Here is a 19094-nt window from a genome sequence, read left to right as displayed (position 1 = left end):
TATTATTTTTGAGTACATAGGGAGTTGTGTTACCAATTTGGTGACGAGTCATATACTCGGAGACCACTGAGTCTTCTCTATTAACCATTTAGTCAGCTGAATGTGTGCAGCATACAGGAAAAATTTTTGTCTTCCCATCCTCCGCTGCATCCAGGCAAGTTAATCTGGCTGTGTGTGCTGCAAAAAAAAAACAACGGAATCCGTTCTGGAAGCAGCGTTGGATAGTGAAACCGTTGTAAAGTGATTCCCATGTTAATCTGTAGCGGCGAGCGTTGGATAACGCATTGAGGCGTCGGATCAAGCATTCAGGCGACGAAAAACAGCCCAAAGGGTTGTATTGTAAAGCGTTGGATATGCCATTCGTTGTACAGTGAAACGTTGGATAGCGAGGACTACCTGTACACTTACCTTCCCTTTGAACAGGAGAAGAGCCAGCAAAGTGAGCTCTGCAGCGCCATCTAATGGCCAGTCAGTGAGCTGCTGCATAGATATCGTGCTCTCCTGTTCAATGTCAATTTGCTAGAAAGCACATGAAGCCTCCGTCACATACGTGGCTGGGTATAAATGTAATTAAAAAATGCAATTGGCATTGTTCAAATTGGTTTATTGTTATACAAGAGGACTTTATAAAATATTACAATTTCATCTATTTTGCATGATCTGTACATTTGAAAATTTCCCACACTAAACCTCCAAACTTGAAACATTTTGAATGCAAGTTTGGAGGAAAAACGACGCACAACCTTACACATAAAAACACGTCAAATTCATTTAAAATATATTTTCATCGTCAATACATCAACACAAGAACTTTAATATTTACATCCATTCATAATATAAGTTTTCAGCTGTGTCTGTAGTAAAAATATAATTTGGATAACAATCCTCATATAAAGAACCAAATCGCAGTTTCAATAAGAAACATTTTCTTCAGATTTCCAGGTACTTCCCAACATTTAGGGCAGGGGAGTGCAAACTTTTCCTGCTGCGCCACCCTGTCTTCCTTGTCCTGCTCTCGTGCCCCCCCACCCACCATCCTCGTCAAATGATGCAGCGGCATTTGACGCGTGTGACGTCACAAGCCAGCGGCGTAATTTGACGCCACGTTGCCATGGCGACACGTCACAGCCGGCTGAATCCCGGTAAGTGAAGTGTTGCAGGGGCCTCACGCGATCCGCCGGCATTTAATTTAAATGCTGTGGGGAAGAGCGCGGGGCCTCTAAAACCGCCGACTCTCCCCCCCCCCCCCCCCCCCCAAAAAAAAATCTTGCCTCCCAGTTTACGCACCCCTGGTTTAGGGAAGACTTTCTGTTTAATGTCTTCATTCTATATTGAGGGAACCTAGTGGAATTTACCTCGAAGAACAAAGCAGCAGTTGGTCTGTTAAACGCAGATGTTGAAAAGCATTTCCATTCACTTGAGTGGTCAGTCATCAAGGACACAGAAGGGATTGTCAAACTGAAAAATAAGTCAGATATAGTTCTTGCTATGCCACAAACCCATACCCCACTCTGATAGCTGCAGCAACCCATTGCACAGCTGATGATTCGAAAGTGCTCTTTTGGAATGGCAGGGTTTGACAATAAAATTGCAGGGCTTACCTCTGTATGGGACTATTTATTTTGAGCAGCTATCCACAAAAAGCAGAAGCCTAACAGAGAATGCCCCCTCAAAAGGAACTGACAGTAATCCAGGTCTCCCTTCAAGTACCGTACCCTAATATTTAGCTGCCCGCTTAGGAAAAAGATGTGTTCAAAGTACTTTCCCACGGTCAGTGGGATCAGGTGATCAACTTTTTCCTGGTGTAGGTTTTGGTGATGGGTGGCACAGAGACGCTTTTGCTAAAAGGAGACTCATCGGAGTCAGCAGCAGTGTGAAGCACTAGTCTCTTCTCCTTAGGTGTGCCTTGGTCCAGATCACCTCCTGGAAAACAGTTTATAATATGATCATTTTACCAATAAAGATAATATCTAGAATGCTTTCTGAATATTCAGTCACTTAAGCGGTCTTATATCAATTTCTTAAGTGTAGTTTTAAGTTGTGTTCAGTGCATATTTTATGCCTCACTCGGGACTAATTCAGGGGGCAAGTATAATTATCTTTAAAAAAAAAAAAAAGATCCCTTGTTTTCAGTTACAAAAGTGACCCTGAAAGGGGAGATAATGATCAATGATATTTGCTTCACACAATACTCATAATGTAATCAGATTTATTTGAAACCCAAGAAAAGTGACCCTAATGGAGAGACGAGATGGAGTTCATGGCAATAAAACGAACCGTGAACGTCAGATTACAATGTTTGCAAACAAAAGCTATTTAAAATAAATAAAAAATTGCATTAGGATCAGATCAATCTTTGTTTTAAGATCATCGTCATCGTCATCACCACCACCCCCAGGAGATCCATGTGGTCATATATGGGAATGCACCCTGATGTTTGTCATACTGTACTTACAAATAATCGTAACTGAACATACACAGAAATTAAGATCTAAATCTGTCTGAGGGGAACGGTGAGCACAATGCAGAGCTGCATATGCCTCCTGTGCATCAATACAACGCTATAGAAAGGTGTCTTACTGCAGCAGGGCACGGGTACCGCAGCTTCACACTGTCCCTAAGAATAAATGCTGCATGTAAGTACTCGGTTAGTAGAAGAGTCTTACCTCTCATCCCCCCCTTCCTCTTGGATGACGGGGTTTTCCCTTGATATAACAAAGGTGATTGAGTAAGGGCCAGCAGACCACTAACAGATAAGGAACTTTTCAATACGTTGTTTGGCGGCGTGAATCCTGAGAAACAAAAAGAAATAGAAGTCAGGATCATTTATAAACGAGGATATTTAATCTGCCATTAAGCAGCCCCGATACACAACAGCAACTTCTGCTTTAGATAGAAACGCGGTAGCATAGGCAACTAAGAAAGAAAGACGCAAGCCATTTTGAATCCATCCCCTCTAGAAATGAACCAGCTCAGGTGATTATAGAAGTCAAGATATTACCTGAAATATTGAAGACATCATCACAGGAACTTGGATTTGAAGAGCTTAGGTTTGAGGATATGCTTCTGCTTACAGAGGGCGCTTCTGCACAGGTTTCACTCCTCAATGTGACCTTCTCCATGTCCTCACATGCGTTACTAGTCGTGCGCGACCTTTTAACTTGGTGTTGTGTTTCTTTAGTTGGAGACACAAGGTGAAAGCCTCGTTTTCTAGATTTAAGTCCAAAAGTACCTCCTTCAGCCTTACTTTGCAATTCTATGGTCGGAGATTGTTCCTGGAGTTTATAAACACCCTCTAGCTCAAAATCCTCCAAAGAGAGAACGTTATTTCTCTCATGCTCGGAAACAGCCCCCTCTCCCTCCTCTTCAGTGGAGGGCATGCTGTCAGTGTTATCTTGATTCTTCTCTCCTCTTGAAATATTTGTTGCATTTAAAGCGGCTGCTTTTTTTCTCCTAGGCCAATTGTTTATTATATCAGTACTTGTTTTTTCCTTGTGTTTTGGTGATGGTGTCCAAGGAACCCCAACATCAGGCTGAGGAGAAGCAGCATTAGAGGCACATCTGTTTGGAGTGTAAGACTGACAGATATAGGTTTGCAGGCTACTTTTGCCAGGTGTGTTATGAGAAGAGCGTGCGCATGAAGGAGACACACAGGCAGAGTCTATCTTTAGTGCATGTTTATTACACCACTTCTCACCGGAGGGACTTTCATCCCCTTTGCGTTTCCTGGACACCGTTGCATGCTCTGTTTTCTTTATGCTGTCCACATCCAGTGTGGAGTTGGAGTCTGTTCGCTTAATGCGAAGTTTAGGCAGGCCGGACGCTTGCATCTCAAGTTCGACTGCATAGGTTGGTATAACAGGGGGGATAATTTTCCGGCGACTTTTCGGTGTAGAAAACGTTGCAGGAATCTCTGGAGTACCGAGGCGTGTTGCTGCTTCTCTCTGTCGCCTGTCCGGAGTACAGCGAAGACCATAGGATGGCGTGGAGGACCATTCTGTTGTGTTTCTCACAGCGTTTGGAGTAGTAGATAAGCACTTCAGTGTGCCAGAGTTAGATTTTCGGGTAATTAAGACTTTCATCTTCAATCCAGAACCTTCTGCTGGCACAACTCGAGCGTCTGATATATCAATGCTTTCCTCTGTCGTTTGAGAACTATTGACAAAAGATTCGGATGTGCCTGGGCTTGCCAAGGAAGAGTCCAATCTTTCACATACTACATCAGCATCTCTACATTTATATGAACTACCCTTGGGTGGTGAAACATTTTTCAGATTTGGAGATACGCCTTTACTTGTAAGGGACATACTTGGAGATAAAATGCATGTCTCAGACAGGGACACACTTCTACAATGGCCAAAGTCTTCACCAGAAGAAACACGTTGGAAAGGTGTTGAGATGATACTGAGGACATCATTATTTTCTTCTGCTTTTGTAAATACCGTATGTCCTGCTGGTGTTTTAGTTGGGGATTCAATTGTATCTATAGACTTTTGGGAATAAGCCGATTTGAAAATTCCTAATGGAGATTTTCTGGGGGTGTCAGGTGATAATGGACAAAGCAAAAATGCATTGTATTCCACATCAGAAGCTTGGATGGAAGGTGACCTGGTGAACTTACTCTTTGTTATACTTGTATATGGTGACATAGGTATATTCTTCAAAGTTGTAGGTTTCCTTGGAGAAAAGGCTTGTGCTTTTTCAGGAGTACATGCCGGTGCACAGGATAATGCAACAGAAAGGTCCCTTTCAACACATTGTGTAGGTGTATGTGTGTGGGAGACTAAAGGTGAAACCAGTTTCTCAGGTGTTCCAATGATGTACCTTGTTGGAGTAGCACATCCTGCTATTGTCTCCAGTAATGTGTGAGGTTTTCTTGGTGTGCACGGCGTCTGTATCTCTTGTTTCGCAGGAGTAGTTCTGTTTGACCCTCTCTTAGGTGTCCTTAAGGGGCTTTTGAAAACCTGAAGTCTTCCTTCTCCTTCCTTTGGAGGGGAGATTAGATTCATTAATGGAGACACAAACAATTTATTTGGAGAACTTTCTTTCCCAGGTGTTATTTGTGCCAATCGTTCACTTCTTCTTCCATAAGATTTAAAAGGTGAATGTTCCTCTAATTTAGAGGGCGAGAAATATTTTCCTAAATTTTTAGCCACAGTTTTCTTCTCTGATGAACTTTTGGACGGTGTTTTGAGTCTCTTCGGAGTCCTGACAGGCGTGCGAGGGGATTTACGGATCATTTTGTTCCTTTCTGGCACGTCTTTGAAGTTGGGAATGGTTTTCTGAGGAGTGTATCGCAGGATTTTTCCTGGGGTCTGTAAAAGAAAAGGTTGTCAGCATATGTTGATCTGTATGAATTTAGGTCTGCATTGCTGAAAGTTAAGAGCATGGAAGCTTTGAGTGAATATTTGTAACTTGCCTGACAGATGCCTGGCTCAGCTGTATCGGAGAGATGTATTTTTGATCTTGTCACAGGAGCACTATTCATTGGCTGGACCTCTCCAAAGAGAAGTTGATTGGGGTTTTTTACCTCAGAAAAGGATCTGCTGCCTGCAAAACAAACTTGTCACTAAAAGTATAAATTCAAATGATAATCACACCATTAAATATTCATTTTTCCTAAAGCTGCAGATGTTCTAGAACAATTAAAGAACCATTGCCTTAATTAAAAAAAAAACACATTTTTTAAAAAATATTTCCCAATCTCTTTCTCCCCCCAAGGTGAAAAGCAGGGGGGTCTCCTGTGCCGAACCACGTTAATTTCAGTTCCGCAGACCCCACTGCTTCCCGAGATACATCAGAAGGTGACATCGATATCTCCCTGCTGTTTAAAGGTCCTGATTCAATAGGAAGCTGCAAGGGACGACGTCGTGGCCGGAACCGCTACCAGAACCACCTTTCAATGCAAGTATCTCGGGATTTGGGGAGTTTCTGGAGCAGAAATCAGAGCGGTTCAGCTCCAGAGACCTTCTGCTTCCCACCTACTTACAAAATACATTAATAAGCCATAAGGTAACGCCACTTTGAAGCAGCAATTCAAAATTCTGTTTAAAATAAATAAATACATGCTTTGTATAGTGATAGAGAATACTTACTGCATTATCTTAGTTTTATACTCTTTATGCCCTTAATTATATATATAATGCATTAAGCTTCCTTCTGTGCTATGGCAAATATTTACCAAGCCACAGAATTTTCTTTTAAAAATAGGCAGCCATATTGTGTGCCCAGGAAAGCAGAATCTTTACTGATCGGTGTCGGGAGAAAGGATGGATTGGCAGCTTACATCAATGTAATTAACTGCAGCATTTAATTAATTAAAAAACTGGAAATAAGAAACGCTGCTTTTACAAGATGTTATTTAATATTTAGATAAAACACTGCCCATCATGTATCGTGCTGGAGGTTTCACATTTCTAACCAAGAAATGTGAGGGAATCTCTCCCCTTCTGTACCCTCAGTACCTGTGAGAGGCGTACCTGTGAGAGGCGTGCCTGCGAGATGCGTACGTGTGAGATGCGCATCCGCGCTTTTCTGAGACCCTGAATGCAACCTCTCCACATTACGAGACTTTGGCTGGGAAGCATAAAAGGAAGAGTTCTTCCTTGTCAAGGTCAACTGCTTAATGCGAGGACTTCTTCGTAAATCAATTTCTGTTACATAAAACAAAACGTATAATTAAGAAGAGTAAAAACAGAATAACATACAAAAAATATATCTTACGAGACCATATAGGGTGAAAATGCAAATGATTAATATTGCGAACGTATTTCAAATTCAAATTCAACTAACCCAATATACCCAATGCTGCTAGAACTGTAAATAGATGTACAGATCCTGTGCCATTTCCATGACAGTAATACGTGTGGGTACAAAGGTAATTGGCAACTGCTTTGCTTTCATTTGTTTCTTTTTTTTTTTACATTTTCCTTTTGGAGAAGCATTAAAGGGCAAAACGTATAATTAAAATATTGAAAGAGGGTGATAAAGGCAATGAATAGTTATGTTGAAAAATTGTCTCAACAGGATTCAGTTTTCTCTGTGAATTGTTAAAATACGGAAAGTTAAAATGTATTGGGGTATCCGAATCTGTTACTAAAAAGAATAATAATAATAATATATACCCAACTTGGGCCCCGCTCTCCCAACATGTCCCAATTACCTGTTAGAGACTTTTCTGGAGATTCCTCAACAATGCCGATGTCAGGTGTAGAATCTGAATGCCTGAAAGCACAACACAGTTTATGCCTAGGGTATTATAACTTCACTGAAATCCTTCTACCACTGCTTAATTACTGTTATTTTATTTAAATACAAATGTGTCAATAGATCTGTTAGTAGTTATTATGGGGCTATCCTACATCTTACTTTGCATGAGCAATAAAAACCAAACCACACAACACAAATACAAAAAAAATGAATGCAAGGAACAGAACGGTTACAGATGTCACTACATTTTTATGACAAAAGTTGATGTTTTGATTATAATAATAATAATAGCATGTTCTTGTATAGCGCGGCTAATTGTACGCAGCGCTTTACAAAGACATTTTGCAGGCACATGTCCCTGCCCCGTAGAGCTTACAATCTATGTTTTTGGTGCCTGAGGCACAGGGAGATAAAGTGACTTACCCAAGGTCACAAGGAGCCGACACCAGGAATTGAACCAGGTTCCCCTGCAGCAATCTCAGTGTCAGTCAGTGTCTTTACTCACTGAGCCACTCCTTCTGCCTATCATTATCTCATTTAATTGTGTATATTACACTTACCTTGCCACCGTCTTACATTATTTTACCATTATTACAGTACTGTTCAGTTGTATTGCCTAGACAAGTGTGAACAAAATATTTTTTTTTTGGGGGGTGGGGGTGGGGAGAGGGGGGCTGTAACACCTATTATGCGATTATTTTTTTATGCGATTATTTTTTTATGCGATTATTTTTTAATAATATGTCACAAAAAAAGGATTAAAGTAGCAATTCCCTTCCCACACCAATTTCAGAGTTTAGTCGTTTTTTTGTGCCAGTGTTTGACAAAACAACACAAATGGCCAGAAGGACAGAAGTACTGAGGGTCAGCAGTACTGAAAGACTATTACAATCAGAGTTTTGTCCTATACATAGAATATAGTTTCATGTATATAATACAATTAGAACGCAGCTCACCGGCCTTTTATCTGTTTATGAAGACGTCTGTTTGATATCTGTTTATGAAGAGGGGTCTCTGACACTTTCTTGGTCAGCAACATGTAATGATCTAAAATGTAAAGAAGTTTAATTAGAAGAGTCACATTTTGAAACATCAAATTTGACGGCAAATAAGCACCACTTGGCATACTTTCGTATTGAGCCATGTCTAGCCGAGGCATGTTTGAATTTCCTTACAGTATTAGCCACTACCACCTCCGTTGGGAGGCTATTCCACAAATTCACTCCCTGGTCCGTGATGTACTACTTTCGTAGCTTCAGAGCAGGACCTGGTTATGGCGCTTCTCGTTCTCATATACGCCTACTTAGAATAGTTGACAATATCACTAATCCTGTATTCTGCCTTTGTAGTTTTGTGACCAGAGTTATTTTGAACATTTTCGCATTAGATTGCACTTGCCACATGCAAACTAACCCACAACCCTTTATCATCTCAGACTACTACACCCGGAGGCTGTCCAAAACGGAACTAGATGATCCACCGTCTGAACCGACACCGGACGCGTTCTCCAGCTGGTGACGTCAAATTGTAGAGATTTCTCTCAAATGCGTGATTTTCATTCCACATTGTAAGTGCATGTCCTGGCGACTGACTCTTATCTTAATAAATTGCATAACAGTATTATGCTATGGAGCGTGCGCTTTTTCTTTGTAGTTATCCATATGATCAGGCTAGATCACTCAGAAGGTGCAGCCTACTCCATAAGGAACAGTTTTCTGGATTTGGACTTCTTATTCACCACACCATTGGAACTGGTTCCTTATTCATGTTACATTGGAATTATATCCATTTCACTATTGTATATATTTATTCACTTTCTACATCAAACATAGTTAGGTGACCCTATGTATGACACATACACTAGTTTATTTAATCATATATAGCACATTAGTCTAGTGCTACTTTTTCTGTCTATACATATTTCTCTGTAAACATATGCAGTTCAAAACATAACCCAAATTACATTAAATATACAAGAGACTGATCAGGCGTTCTGGTTAGAAGACAAAACTTTCAACTTTTTAATGAAAAACCATACCCTATCCATTAATCATAAACAAACATACAATTGCTTTTTCATCTGACAAATTTGTGCAGTCTATTAGTGAAATCTGTACCGTTGGTGCCACCGTGTGACATGCTGCGCTTATGTTTCAGACCCTCCACTGCCGACACAGACTGGCTTCTTGGCATCTTGTTGCATCTTTTTGTTGGCGAGCGGTTCTCTTGAATAAACAGGTTTCTACGCACTTTTGTTGCTTTTAAACAAAATAAATAATTGCAAATTAAAATGAACATTTATGCACCTAAAACTGGTGACATATTACACTAGCTCAGCCATTACATTCCATCAACAAGAATGGTCATCTAGCCACATGCATTTTTTTTGTTTGCACATCTACAACTAAAATGACCAAGATTATTATGCTCAAGTTCAGAAAGTTAATTGTACCCATTTATAAAAATATCAACACATTAAAAAGCAAAAACATTTTACCATACCTTCGGCTTCTTTCTGTGGTTGAGGTGGGAGAGGTAATTTTAATTTTTCAACCATTACAATAAGATTAGATTGTGAATTCTCCTGAAATGACAAATATTTACAACATATTACACAGAATGTAATAAAGTGCCAATTTATACAAATGCACATTTTACAAAGGTCTCATTGATTTATCAAACATGCATTTCAATTTCTTGCTACCTTTAAATCTTTCATTGCCCACATTTGTTTTCCTGGGATGTTCAAGCTTAACCAAATGTGATTGTACTGTAGGAAATAGAATTTACAACTATAATTACACTTTAGATCAAATAATATAATGGATTCATGATTAAAGAAATTGACAAAAAAGGAAAGATAAGACAAAAAAAAAAAAAAAAAGGGTGTGTGGCTTGCACATGCAGTAAGTGAAACTTTGTGTTTTGTCACTGAAATTGTATTATACTCTCAAAAGTTTATCAAAAACAAAATTTCAGTGAAAAAACATCGCGTAGTTTCATTTAGAACGTACTTACTGTTTTAACATTTCCCTTTTAAAATCTACTAGCGATTATCTACTATTGAACCGCTTCTAATATAGAAATGCTGCCTTATTCCCACCTAACAAATTGCCCCGTAAACTTTCAAAACTTGACACAATCTTTGTTATTAAAGACCAATAACAAAGATTTTTGTGTCAAGTTGTGAAAGTTGTTGGGCTCATATTGCTCATCCTTGGTTTTACTTTTTGCTTAGGTAATGCAATAATTGGGGAAGGACTTGGATTAATGTAAATTGCTTGTTAAAGTCTCACCTATCTACTTTAAGAAACGTTTAATAGCTTTTCTATTCCTCGACATACAATAATTTATTACAACCTAAGTCGCTATGATCCAATATATATTAAATCGGCTCTTTTTCATTGCAGATTGGCTTTTCTTGATTTATTTTTTTACATAATGCTATTATACATTTACAAGAAATGTTCATGTTTTGTTCTTTCACTTCATTGGGGGGTGGTGTATGTGTCGCCTCGCGTCTGCGCATGGTGTGCTGGCCGCCTCTGTGCATGTGTGCGGCGCCAGTCGCGTCTGCGCAGGGAAGGAACTGGGAGAGGAAGGTGTTACTGGCTTCTGCGCATGTCACTTCCATTTGACTTTCATCACCATGAAGCAGATTTGTCCTAGCAACATTTTTTTGTAGGTAGGTGCCAGCAAAGAAGTTTCACGTCAAAAATACACAGCATACAATTTATGTTGTCGCACTTTCAAGACTATTTATAAAAAAAAACTAAAATTATAGGCCCACAAGATAGCAGAGTTGACCCAAGGTTTAAAAAAACAGCAGAAAGATAACCATCTGCTCTAACACTGTAAATGCGCCCATGAATATATTTTGTGAAAATCGTGTGAACAGGAATTAATAAGATGTAAAATCATAAATATCAACTTTGCTCATGACATCTAAAGACACAAAACAAGTTCTTACTTTATTCAGCTGCCTCTTTGGAACTTTTGGCAATTCAATCTGGCGAGAACTGTGTGAGGATTCAGTTACACTCCTGTGTCTCGCCATGGTGCTCGACCTTCACAAAGATGGGCACATTTAGTAAACGGTCCAGTTAAAATGAGCGTCAAGCTGAACAATAATGTTACAAATATTTTAATTATCCAAGCTACCTGTGGTCCATTTAAAAATACCTTTAACCAATTTTTTACATTTGTTTAAACATAAATAAGACCATATACTGCAGAACACAAATAGTTATCAATATTAAAGAAATACAACTGAAGTACCTCTTTTTTGCTGATCTGGTCCGCAGCTCTTCAAGCTGATCCGCCTCGCTGTTAAACGGAACCACACTTGGAACCCTGGACATTGAAGGCTGGGAATACATTGGGGTTTTCCCTTCCTGTACCACAGAATCGTCACTGAAGAAGTCAGCAGGGAGAGCCAAGGCCAGATCCTCTGGAATTTGTGTCCCAAGACCAAAGTATAAGTCTGCCAGGATTTTGGGTATAGTAGCTACGTACCTGAGAGTTCAAATACAAATATTTAAACAACTAAAAAAAACTGCTTATTTTTCCTATTACAAAAAAAACCCCACACAGCTCTGGATATCAACCGTTCCCACAGCGCATCTGAAAGCATTAGGCCCACATGGAAGCAAGTATCAGTAATATCCTGGCTAACCAGATCATACAACTGATTGCTTTGTAATTAAACATACTCTATTTTCAAAATGTAAAGCAGTTGGACGAGGGAGTTCATTTAAATAGAGAAGTTCAATAAAGATTAACTCGTAAATAAATGGACAAAATCTGCAGGAGTTTAACACTTGGTTATACCTTGCTCTCAAGACTCAATCGGCAATTCTTCTAACTACTTCTAATCTCTGTGGCTTCTGAATGGGCATAAAATATATTAATATAATATTGTGCAAGCTCCAAAATAACAAGTATTTTAAATGCAACACAATATCAGCATTGTAATAGATAAGAAAAACAAAAAATACATACGTGACAAGGACATCTTCCTGCAGAAATTTTGTTAGGAACGTCGGATCTTCCGTTAGAGATAAAATCCGCAACATATCCGTCATCTGCAAGAGCAATATTTGCCACAGTACACAAAAAGAAAAAAGGATTGTAGCAATGTTTTCTAATGTGTGTTTTTTTTTTTTTAAAAGTATGAGTAAATCATACAAAAAACAAATATATAGCTGTAACCTTTATTCTTAAAGTCACATGTATTCTGAAAAGAGCAGAAGCCTTAAAAATCAATGCAATTAATATTTATAGGTTACAAATTAATTTTCAACACAAACATTAAAGAGTACCAATAAGATTGCAATGGGTCACAGATAATGTCGGGGATACAGAAAAGAAGGGGGAGCACAGGGTGAGGAACCCTACTATGGTATGTTTGGCCTCTAATGGATGATAATGGGTGTAGTGAAAATATATAAAAACACTTACACGGCCTTGTGTAAATGCTATCACATCAAGGTATCTTTACGTTTTTCTTTTTTCTCTTCCTCTGCTGGAAAGGTTTTCCTTCTCCCCTCTCTTCAGGTCTGGTTCTCTTCTTACATTCGCCGACAGCTCACAGTTGTAGTGTCCCCTTCAGAGCAAAATGGACATAAAAACAATATGTAAGGGAAAAGATAACTCTCAGACTTTGATAAAAAAGCAACCAAAGCTGCAATCACTCACACGGCAAGTGTGAGTGCAATCCTGGGAGGATATATCTTATCTTGCTTCTTGGATTTCAGCGTTTTAATGACATGGGGGTGATATATAAATAATAAAAATGTGTATACAGGATAATACTCACACGGCCTCGTGTGAGCAAGCACACATAAAAATGTCCTTTTGTTCTATTTGGGTTTCCAGTGTTAACTCCCAAATGTGGGAAGTGTAACAGGTAGCCCCTCCTTGATGGTAGTGTAGAAATGAAGAAAGTCTGAGTTGAAACAGACTACAGTTTATTAAACCATATGTGGCACTCAAAAACACTTCATAAAAATTGATATAAAAACGGCAACATAAAAACAACAAAAAATAAATGAATAGAAAGAACAGCCAGTCATTCGGAGATGGATCGTGAGTCCGTGGGGTGCAGCAAACAGTGTCCGCGTCCGGAAATAGTGCTGCTTCCTCTGGAATCACTCCTTGACGTGGCTGTGTATAGGTACAGATTTGCTTAGTGGAAAGAGCAACGCGTTTTGCCCGCTTATGGGCTTCCTCAGGCTGCGTAGAAGGGGGGTAAGGCTTGGAATGAGTATATATGCAAAGATCAGCCAATCCCCTGTCCAGCTAAGCGACGTCTTCTCTGTTAAGGTCCGTTTTTCAATAAAGGCTAATGAGTGCTATCTGGCACTACACTTACTGTAGCAATAATGTTTTAGCCCCATGATTCTGATTTCGGCTGGAGATCCGAATAAAAAATAAACTTAAACACATGTAAATTTACAGAAAAAATGCAGACTGATCTAATACTTATGTGATCGAAATGTATAAGTGTATTTAAAGTGCTGACATAACTAAGTATAAATTACGTGACGAGTTGGTGTAGGAATTATGTGATAAATATATATATACAATTTCAGTGCGAGAATAAATGGTATTAAAAGTGTATGGTGAACATATATGTACAATTTTAGTGTGAAAATCAATGTGTATATACAGCTAAAAGCTGACATGACCGAGTATAAATAACTCAGTGTGTTGATGTTTAATATGATAGTGAAATGGGAATTCATTGTGCACATACAACAAATATGACCCCAATACTTTCATGGGTAACAATATATTAAATGGTGTGAGTGACCTAAATATATAAAAATGTATCTAACCTAATACTAATTAATCTAAATGATCGTATAAATTTGTTAGAAATAATAATAATGATAATAAAATAAAAAGATATCTTAATGCAATAACATAATTGTTATAATGTTTAAAAACAAAATATGATGCCATTAAATATGTTTATACATAGATATTAAAATGATTGTCTAATATAAATAGTTGGAAAAACCTTTCTATTCAGCATATGTAACTTTGTATAAAGATCCATGTATATCTATGTTTATACATAGAGATTAAAATGTCAACTCTTTAACTTTAAAACTAAATGATATTTCAACTGAAATAAGGTATATAATTCTATATACTGCTGCGTAGAAGTGGAATAATGATGTTGATTATTTCTACTTATGGCGTGGGTCATTCCAGATCTAAAAGAAATTAGAAATGGTGAGGATGAATATCCATATGTTATATTATAGTTTTGATAAAACATGTTAAAACGTAGTATTTAAAAGTTAACCTGTGTAGTGTTTCATGTTTACAAAACATCATAACAAATCAATGTTTAGAGTAGGCATCATATCAAAAACGCTTGGAATAGGCATAAAATCCAGGACGCTTATCCATGAGCTCAGAACATTGTTATATGTTTAGATCTAAAAAAGTGAATAATTTTGAACAAGTGTGAAGGGGTGGTGGGGCGGGTACTGGAAACTATATAAAAGCCCCCCAGGTCTATATCTATGTTCAGACCTTTGGGGGTCTATGTTTTTAGTCTATAGATCCAGTACGTTTCTCTTTGGCAGAGTTTTTGGAGTCTATCTCCTCCCCTCCAATGTAAGTCTACTCTTTCAATCCCCTTAAAAGTGAGGCCTTCCGGGTTTCCTTCGTGGAATAAGCTAAAATGTCTTGAGATAGTGTGTGTCAATACTTGTTTGCGAATATTGCCCATGTGCTCCAAAATGCGTACCCTCAAAGGTCTTGAGGTACGTCCTACATATTGGAGACCACATGGGCACGCCAGAAGATACACCACAAAGTCAGTGCGACAACTAATTGTCTGTTTTATCTTAAATTCTTCCTTGGTTATATTGGAACTAAAAACCGCTTTAAAGCGTGCAAACAGGTGACAAAAGGAGATAAAGCGGTTTTTAGTTCCAATATAACCAAGGAAGAATTTAAGATAAAACAGACAATTAGTTGTCGCACTGACTTTGTGGTGTATCTTCTGGCGTGCCCATGTGGTCTCCAATATGTAGGACGAACCTCAAGACCTTTGAGGGTACGCATTTTGGAGCACATGGGCAATATTCGCAAACAAGTATTGACACACAGTGTCTCAAGACATTTTAGCTTATTCCACGAAGGAAACCCGGAAGGCCTCACTTTTAAGGGGATTGAAAGAGTAGACTTACATTGGAGGGGAGGAGATAGACTCCAAAAACTCTGCCAAAGAGAAACGTACTGGATCTATAGACTAAAAACATTGACCCCCAAAGGTCTGGATATAGACCTGGGGGCTTTTATATAGTTTCCAGTACCCGCCCCACCACCCCTTCACACTTGTTCAAAATTATTCACTTTTTTAGATCTAAACATATAACAATGTTCTGAGCTCATGGATAAGCGTCCTGGATTTTATGCCTATTCCAAGCGTTTTTGATATGATGCCTACTCTAAACATTGATTTGTTATGATGTTTTGTAAACATGAAACACTACACAGGTTAACTTTTAAATACTACGTTTTAACATGTTTTATCAAAACTATAATATAACATATGGATATTCATCCTCACCATTTCTAATTTCTTTTAGATCTGGAATGCTGGAATGACCCACGCCATAAGTAGAAATAATCAACATCATTATTCCACTTCTACGCAGCAGTATATAGAATTGTATACCTTATTTCAGTTGAAATATCATTTAGTTTTAAAGTTAAAGAGTTGACATTTTAATCTCTATGTATAAACATAGATATACATGGATCTTTATACAAAGTTACATATGCTGAATAGAAAGGTTTTTCCAACTATTTATATTAGACAATCATTTTAATATCTATGTATAAACATATTTAATGGCATCATATTTTGTTTTTAAACATTATAACAATTATGTTATTGCATTAAGATATCTTTTTATTTTATTATCATTATTATTATTTCTAACAAATTTATACGATCATTTAGATTAATTAGTATTAGGTTAGATACATTTTTATATATTTAGGTCACTCACACCATTTAATATATTGTTACCCATGAAAGTATTGGGGTCATATTTGTTGTATGTGCACAATGAATTCCCATTTCACTATCATATTAAACATCAACACACTGAGTTATTTATACTCGGTCATGTCAGCTTTTAGCTGTATATACACATTGATTTTCACACTAAAATTGTACATATATGTTCACCATACACTTTTAATACCATTTATTCTCGCACTGAAATTGTATATATATATTTATCACATAATTCCTACACCAACTCGTCACGTAATTTATACTTAGTTATGTCAGCACTTTAAATACACTTATACATTTCAATCACATAAGTATTAGATCAGTCTGCATTTTTTCTGTAAATTTACATGTGTTTAAGTTTATTTTTTATTCGGATCTCCAGCCGAAATCAGAATCATGGGGCTAAAACATTATTGCTACAGTAAGTGTAGTGCCAGATAGCACTCATTAGCCTTTATTGAAAAACGGACCTTAACAGAGAAGACGTCGCTTAGCTGGACAGGGGATTGGCTGATCTTTGCATATATACTCATTCCAAGCCTTACCCCCCTTCTACGCAGCCTGAGGAAGCCCATAAGCGGGCAAAACGCGTTGCTCTTTCCACTAAGCAAATCTGTACCTATACACAGCCACGTCAAGGAGTGATTCCAGAGGAAGCAGCACTATTTCCGGACGCGGACACTGTTTGCTGCACCCCACGGACTCACGATCCATCTCCGAATGACTGGCTGTTCTTTCTATTCATTTATTTTTTGTTGTTTTTATGTTGCCGTTTTTATATCAATTTTTATGAAGTGTTTTTGAGTGCCACATATGGTTTAATAAACTGTAGTCTGTTTCAACTCAGACTTTCTTCATTTCTACACTACCATCAAGGAGGGGCTACCTCTTACACTTCCCACATTTGGGAGTTAACACTGGAAACCCAAATAGAACAAAAGGACATTTTTATGTGTGCTTGCTCACACGAGGCCGTGTGAGTATTATCCTGTATACACATTTTTATTATTTATATATCACCCCCATGTCATTAAAACGCTGAAATCCAAGAAGCAAGATAAGATATATCCTCCCAGGATTGCACTCACACTTGCCGTGTGAGTGATTGCAGCTTTGGTTGCTTTTTTATCATAGTCTGAGTTATCTTTTCCCTTACATATTGTTTTTATGTCCATTTTGCTCTGAGGGGGACACTACAACTGTGAGCTGTCGGCGAATGTAAGAAGAGAACCAGACCTGAAGAGAGGGGAGAAGGAAAACCTTTCCAGCAGAGGAAGAGAAAAAAGAAAAATGTAAAGATACCTTGATGTGATAGCATTTACACAAGGCCGTGTAAGTGTTTTTATATATTTTCACTACACCCATTATCATCCATTAGAGGCCAAACATACCATAGTAGGGTTCCTCACCCTGTGCTCCCCCTTCTTTTCTGTATCCCCGGACTAACAAGGATCCTGGATAGATCCTATTGGGGTCAGAGCCACAGGACGAGACGACGAAACTGAGGGGACCCTTGTACATGTTTTCACGGTCGTAATTATCTGTTTATATGTCCCCGGTCACACATCTTTGAGGGAGCGCCCGGGTTTCCCCCTGTTCCACAGATAATGTCGACCTTGAGGAAATATGATAGTATATTTTTGATTTGGGAGATGGCGAGTGGGGATCTAACACCAGATTCTGTTAGGAGACCATGTGCTGATAGCTTCGAAAATGCGATTATCTGTTTTTTCTTTATATTATTTGTGTTAATGTGTTGAATTTCTCAAATCATACGTATGATGGATGAGCAATACTTAAAACAATTGTGTAAAAGTATGTTTTTCGGTGTTTATTGTTTTTTTTCGGTACTGCGATGTTGAGAATATATATATATATATACAGGCATACCCCGGTTTAAGGACACTCACTTTAAGTACACTCGCGAGTAAGTACATATCGCTCAATAGGCAAACGGCAGCTCGCGCATGCGCCTGTCAGCACGCCCTGAACAGCAATACCAGCTCCCTACCTGTACCGAAGCTGTGCGCAAGCAGGAAGACTATAGAGCCTGTTACACATGTGTTATTTACATCAGTTATGCACGTATATGACGATTGCAGTACAATACATGCATTGATAAGTGGGAAAAGGTAGTGCTTCATTTTAAGTACATTTTCACTTTACATACATGCTCCGGTCCCATTGCGTATGTTAATGCGGGGTATGCCTGTATACACACATTTAAAAAAAAAAACAGAGAGAACCAATAGGATACTTACCTCTTCAACAGTTTGTTCCAGTTCATCTGCATTAGTTTGTAGAGATGGACATTGCACGCACATCTCCAGACGTAAAATTACTTGAATCTGACATCTAAATGACCAAATAAAATATTTAAACAATAGCAAACAGAATGACTTAAATAATTACTTCTCCATAAAATAATTAAAATAAACAGGTTTCTTACTCTCTAAGTTTAGCTGCTTTGTTTTGATTATTCCCATAATGCCGTCTGATAGCTTTGCTGGTCTTCAAAAGATTTCGGATTTTAGCCATACAGTCGATCTGTAGACAAAATGAAAATACAACGCATAAATTGGTATAAAATGTTTCCTAAACACATTGTATAAAATGAAATTTGCCTTATCTTATATAGATATAAATATTGAAACTCAGAGGATACACACAGTAAAAAGTGGGCATCCAATCTAGAAGACACAAGAAGATATGCCTGAGGAGAGAGTCAGGAGGGAGGAAGACAAAGGTAACAGACAAGCAAGCTGGCAAGCAGGAGGTCTGTAAATCTAAGAAAAGGAGGGAGGGGAGAAAGAAGTTCAGGGAGTATCAAGACTGG

The 19094-nt window shown here is 38.3% G+C and overlaps 1 protein-coding gene across 4 annotated transcripts in view; it reads right to left on the bottom strand.

The window, feature by feature from the left end:
* Positions 1-390: 390 nt before the first annotated feature.
* Positions 391-19094, bottom strand: part of TICRR (TOPBP1 interacting checkpoint and replication regulator) — a 29230-nt gene continuing 10526 nt past the window's right edge. The window contains exons 9-22 of one of the 4 annotated variants that reach the window (XM_075575174.1): positions 18708-18805; positions 18520-18613; positions 12211-12293; positions 11488-11724; positions 11180-11276; positions 9712-9793; positions 9327-9467; positions 8166-8256; positions 7163-7224; positions 6480-6653; positions 5420-5550; positions 3002-5315; positions 2667-2792; positions 391-1923 (exon numbers count right to left, since the gene is read on the bottom strand). In XM_075575174.1, the coding sequence (XP_075431289.1) occupies positions 1781-1923; positions 2667-2792; positions 3002-5315; positions 5420-5550; positions 6480-6653; positions 7163-7224; positions 8166-8256; positions 9327-9467; positions 9712-9793; positions 11180-11276; positions 11488-11724; positions 12211-12293; positions 18520-18613; positions 18708-18805 (3873 nt within the window). In that variant the 3' untranslated portion in view covers positions 391-1780. The remainder of the gene's footprint in view (positions 1924-2666; positions 2793-3001; positions 5316-5419; positions 5551-6479; positions 6654-7162; positions 7225-8165; positions 8257-9326; positions 9468-9711; positions 9794-11179; positions 11277-11487; positions 11725-12210; positions 12294-18519; positions 18614-18707; positions 18806-19094) is intronic. The other 3 variants (XM_075575177.1, XM_075575175.1, XM_075575178.1) reach the window with 3 other exon arrangements.

This window comes from Ascaphus truei, chromosome 18 (genome assembly GCF_040206685.1).
Source record: "Ascaphus truei isolate aAscTru1 chromosome 18, aAscTru1.hap1, whole genome shotgun sequence".
Lineage (NCBI taxonomy): Eukaryota > Metazoa > Chordata > Amphibia > Anura > Ascaphidae > Ascaphus > Ascaphus truei.
Note: the sequence above shows the minus strand (reverse complement) of the source record. Positions and strands in the feature narration are given on the sequence as shown.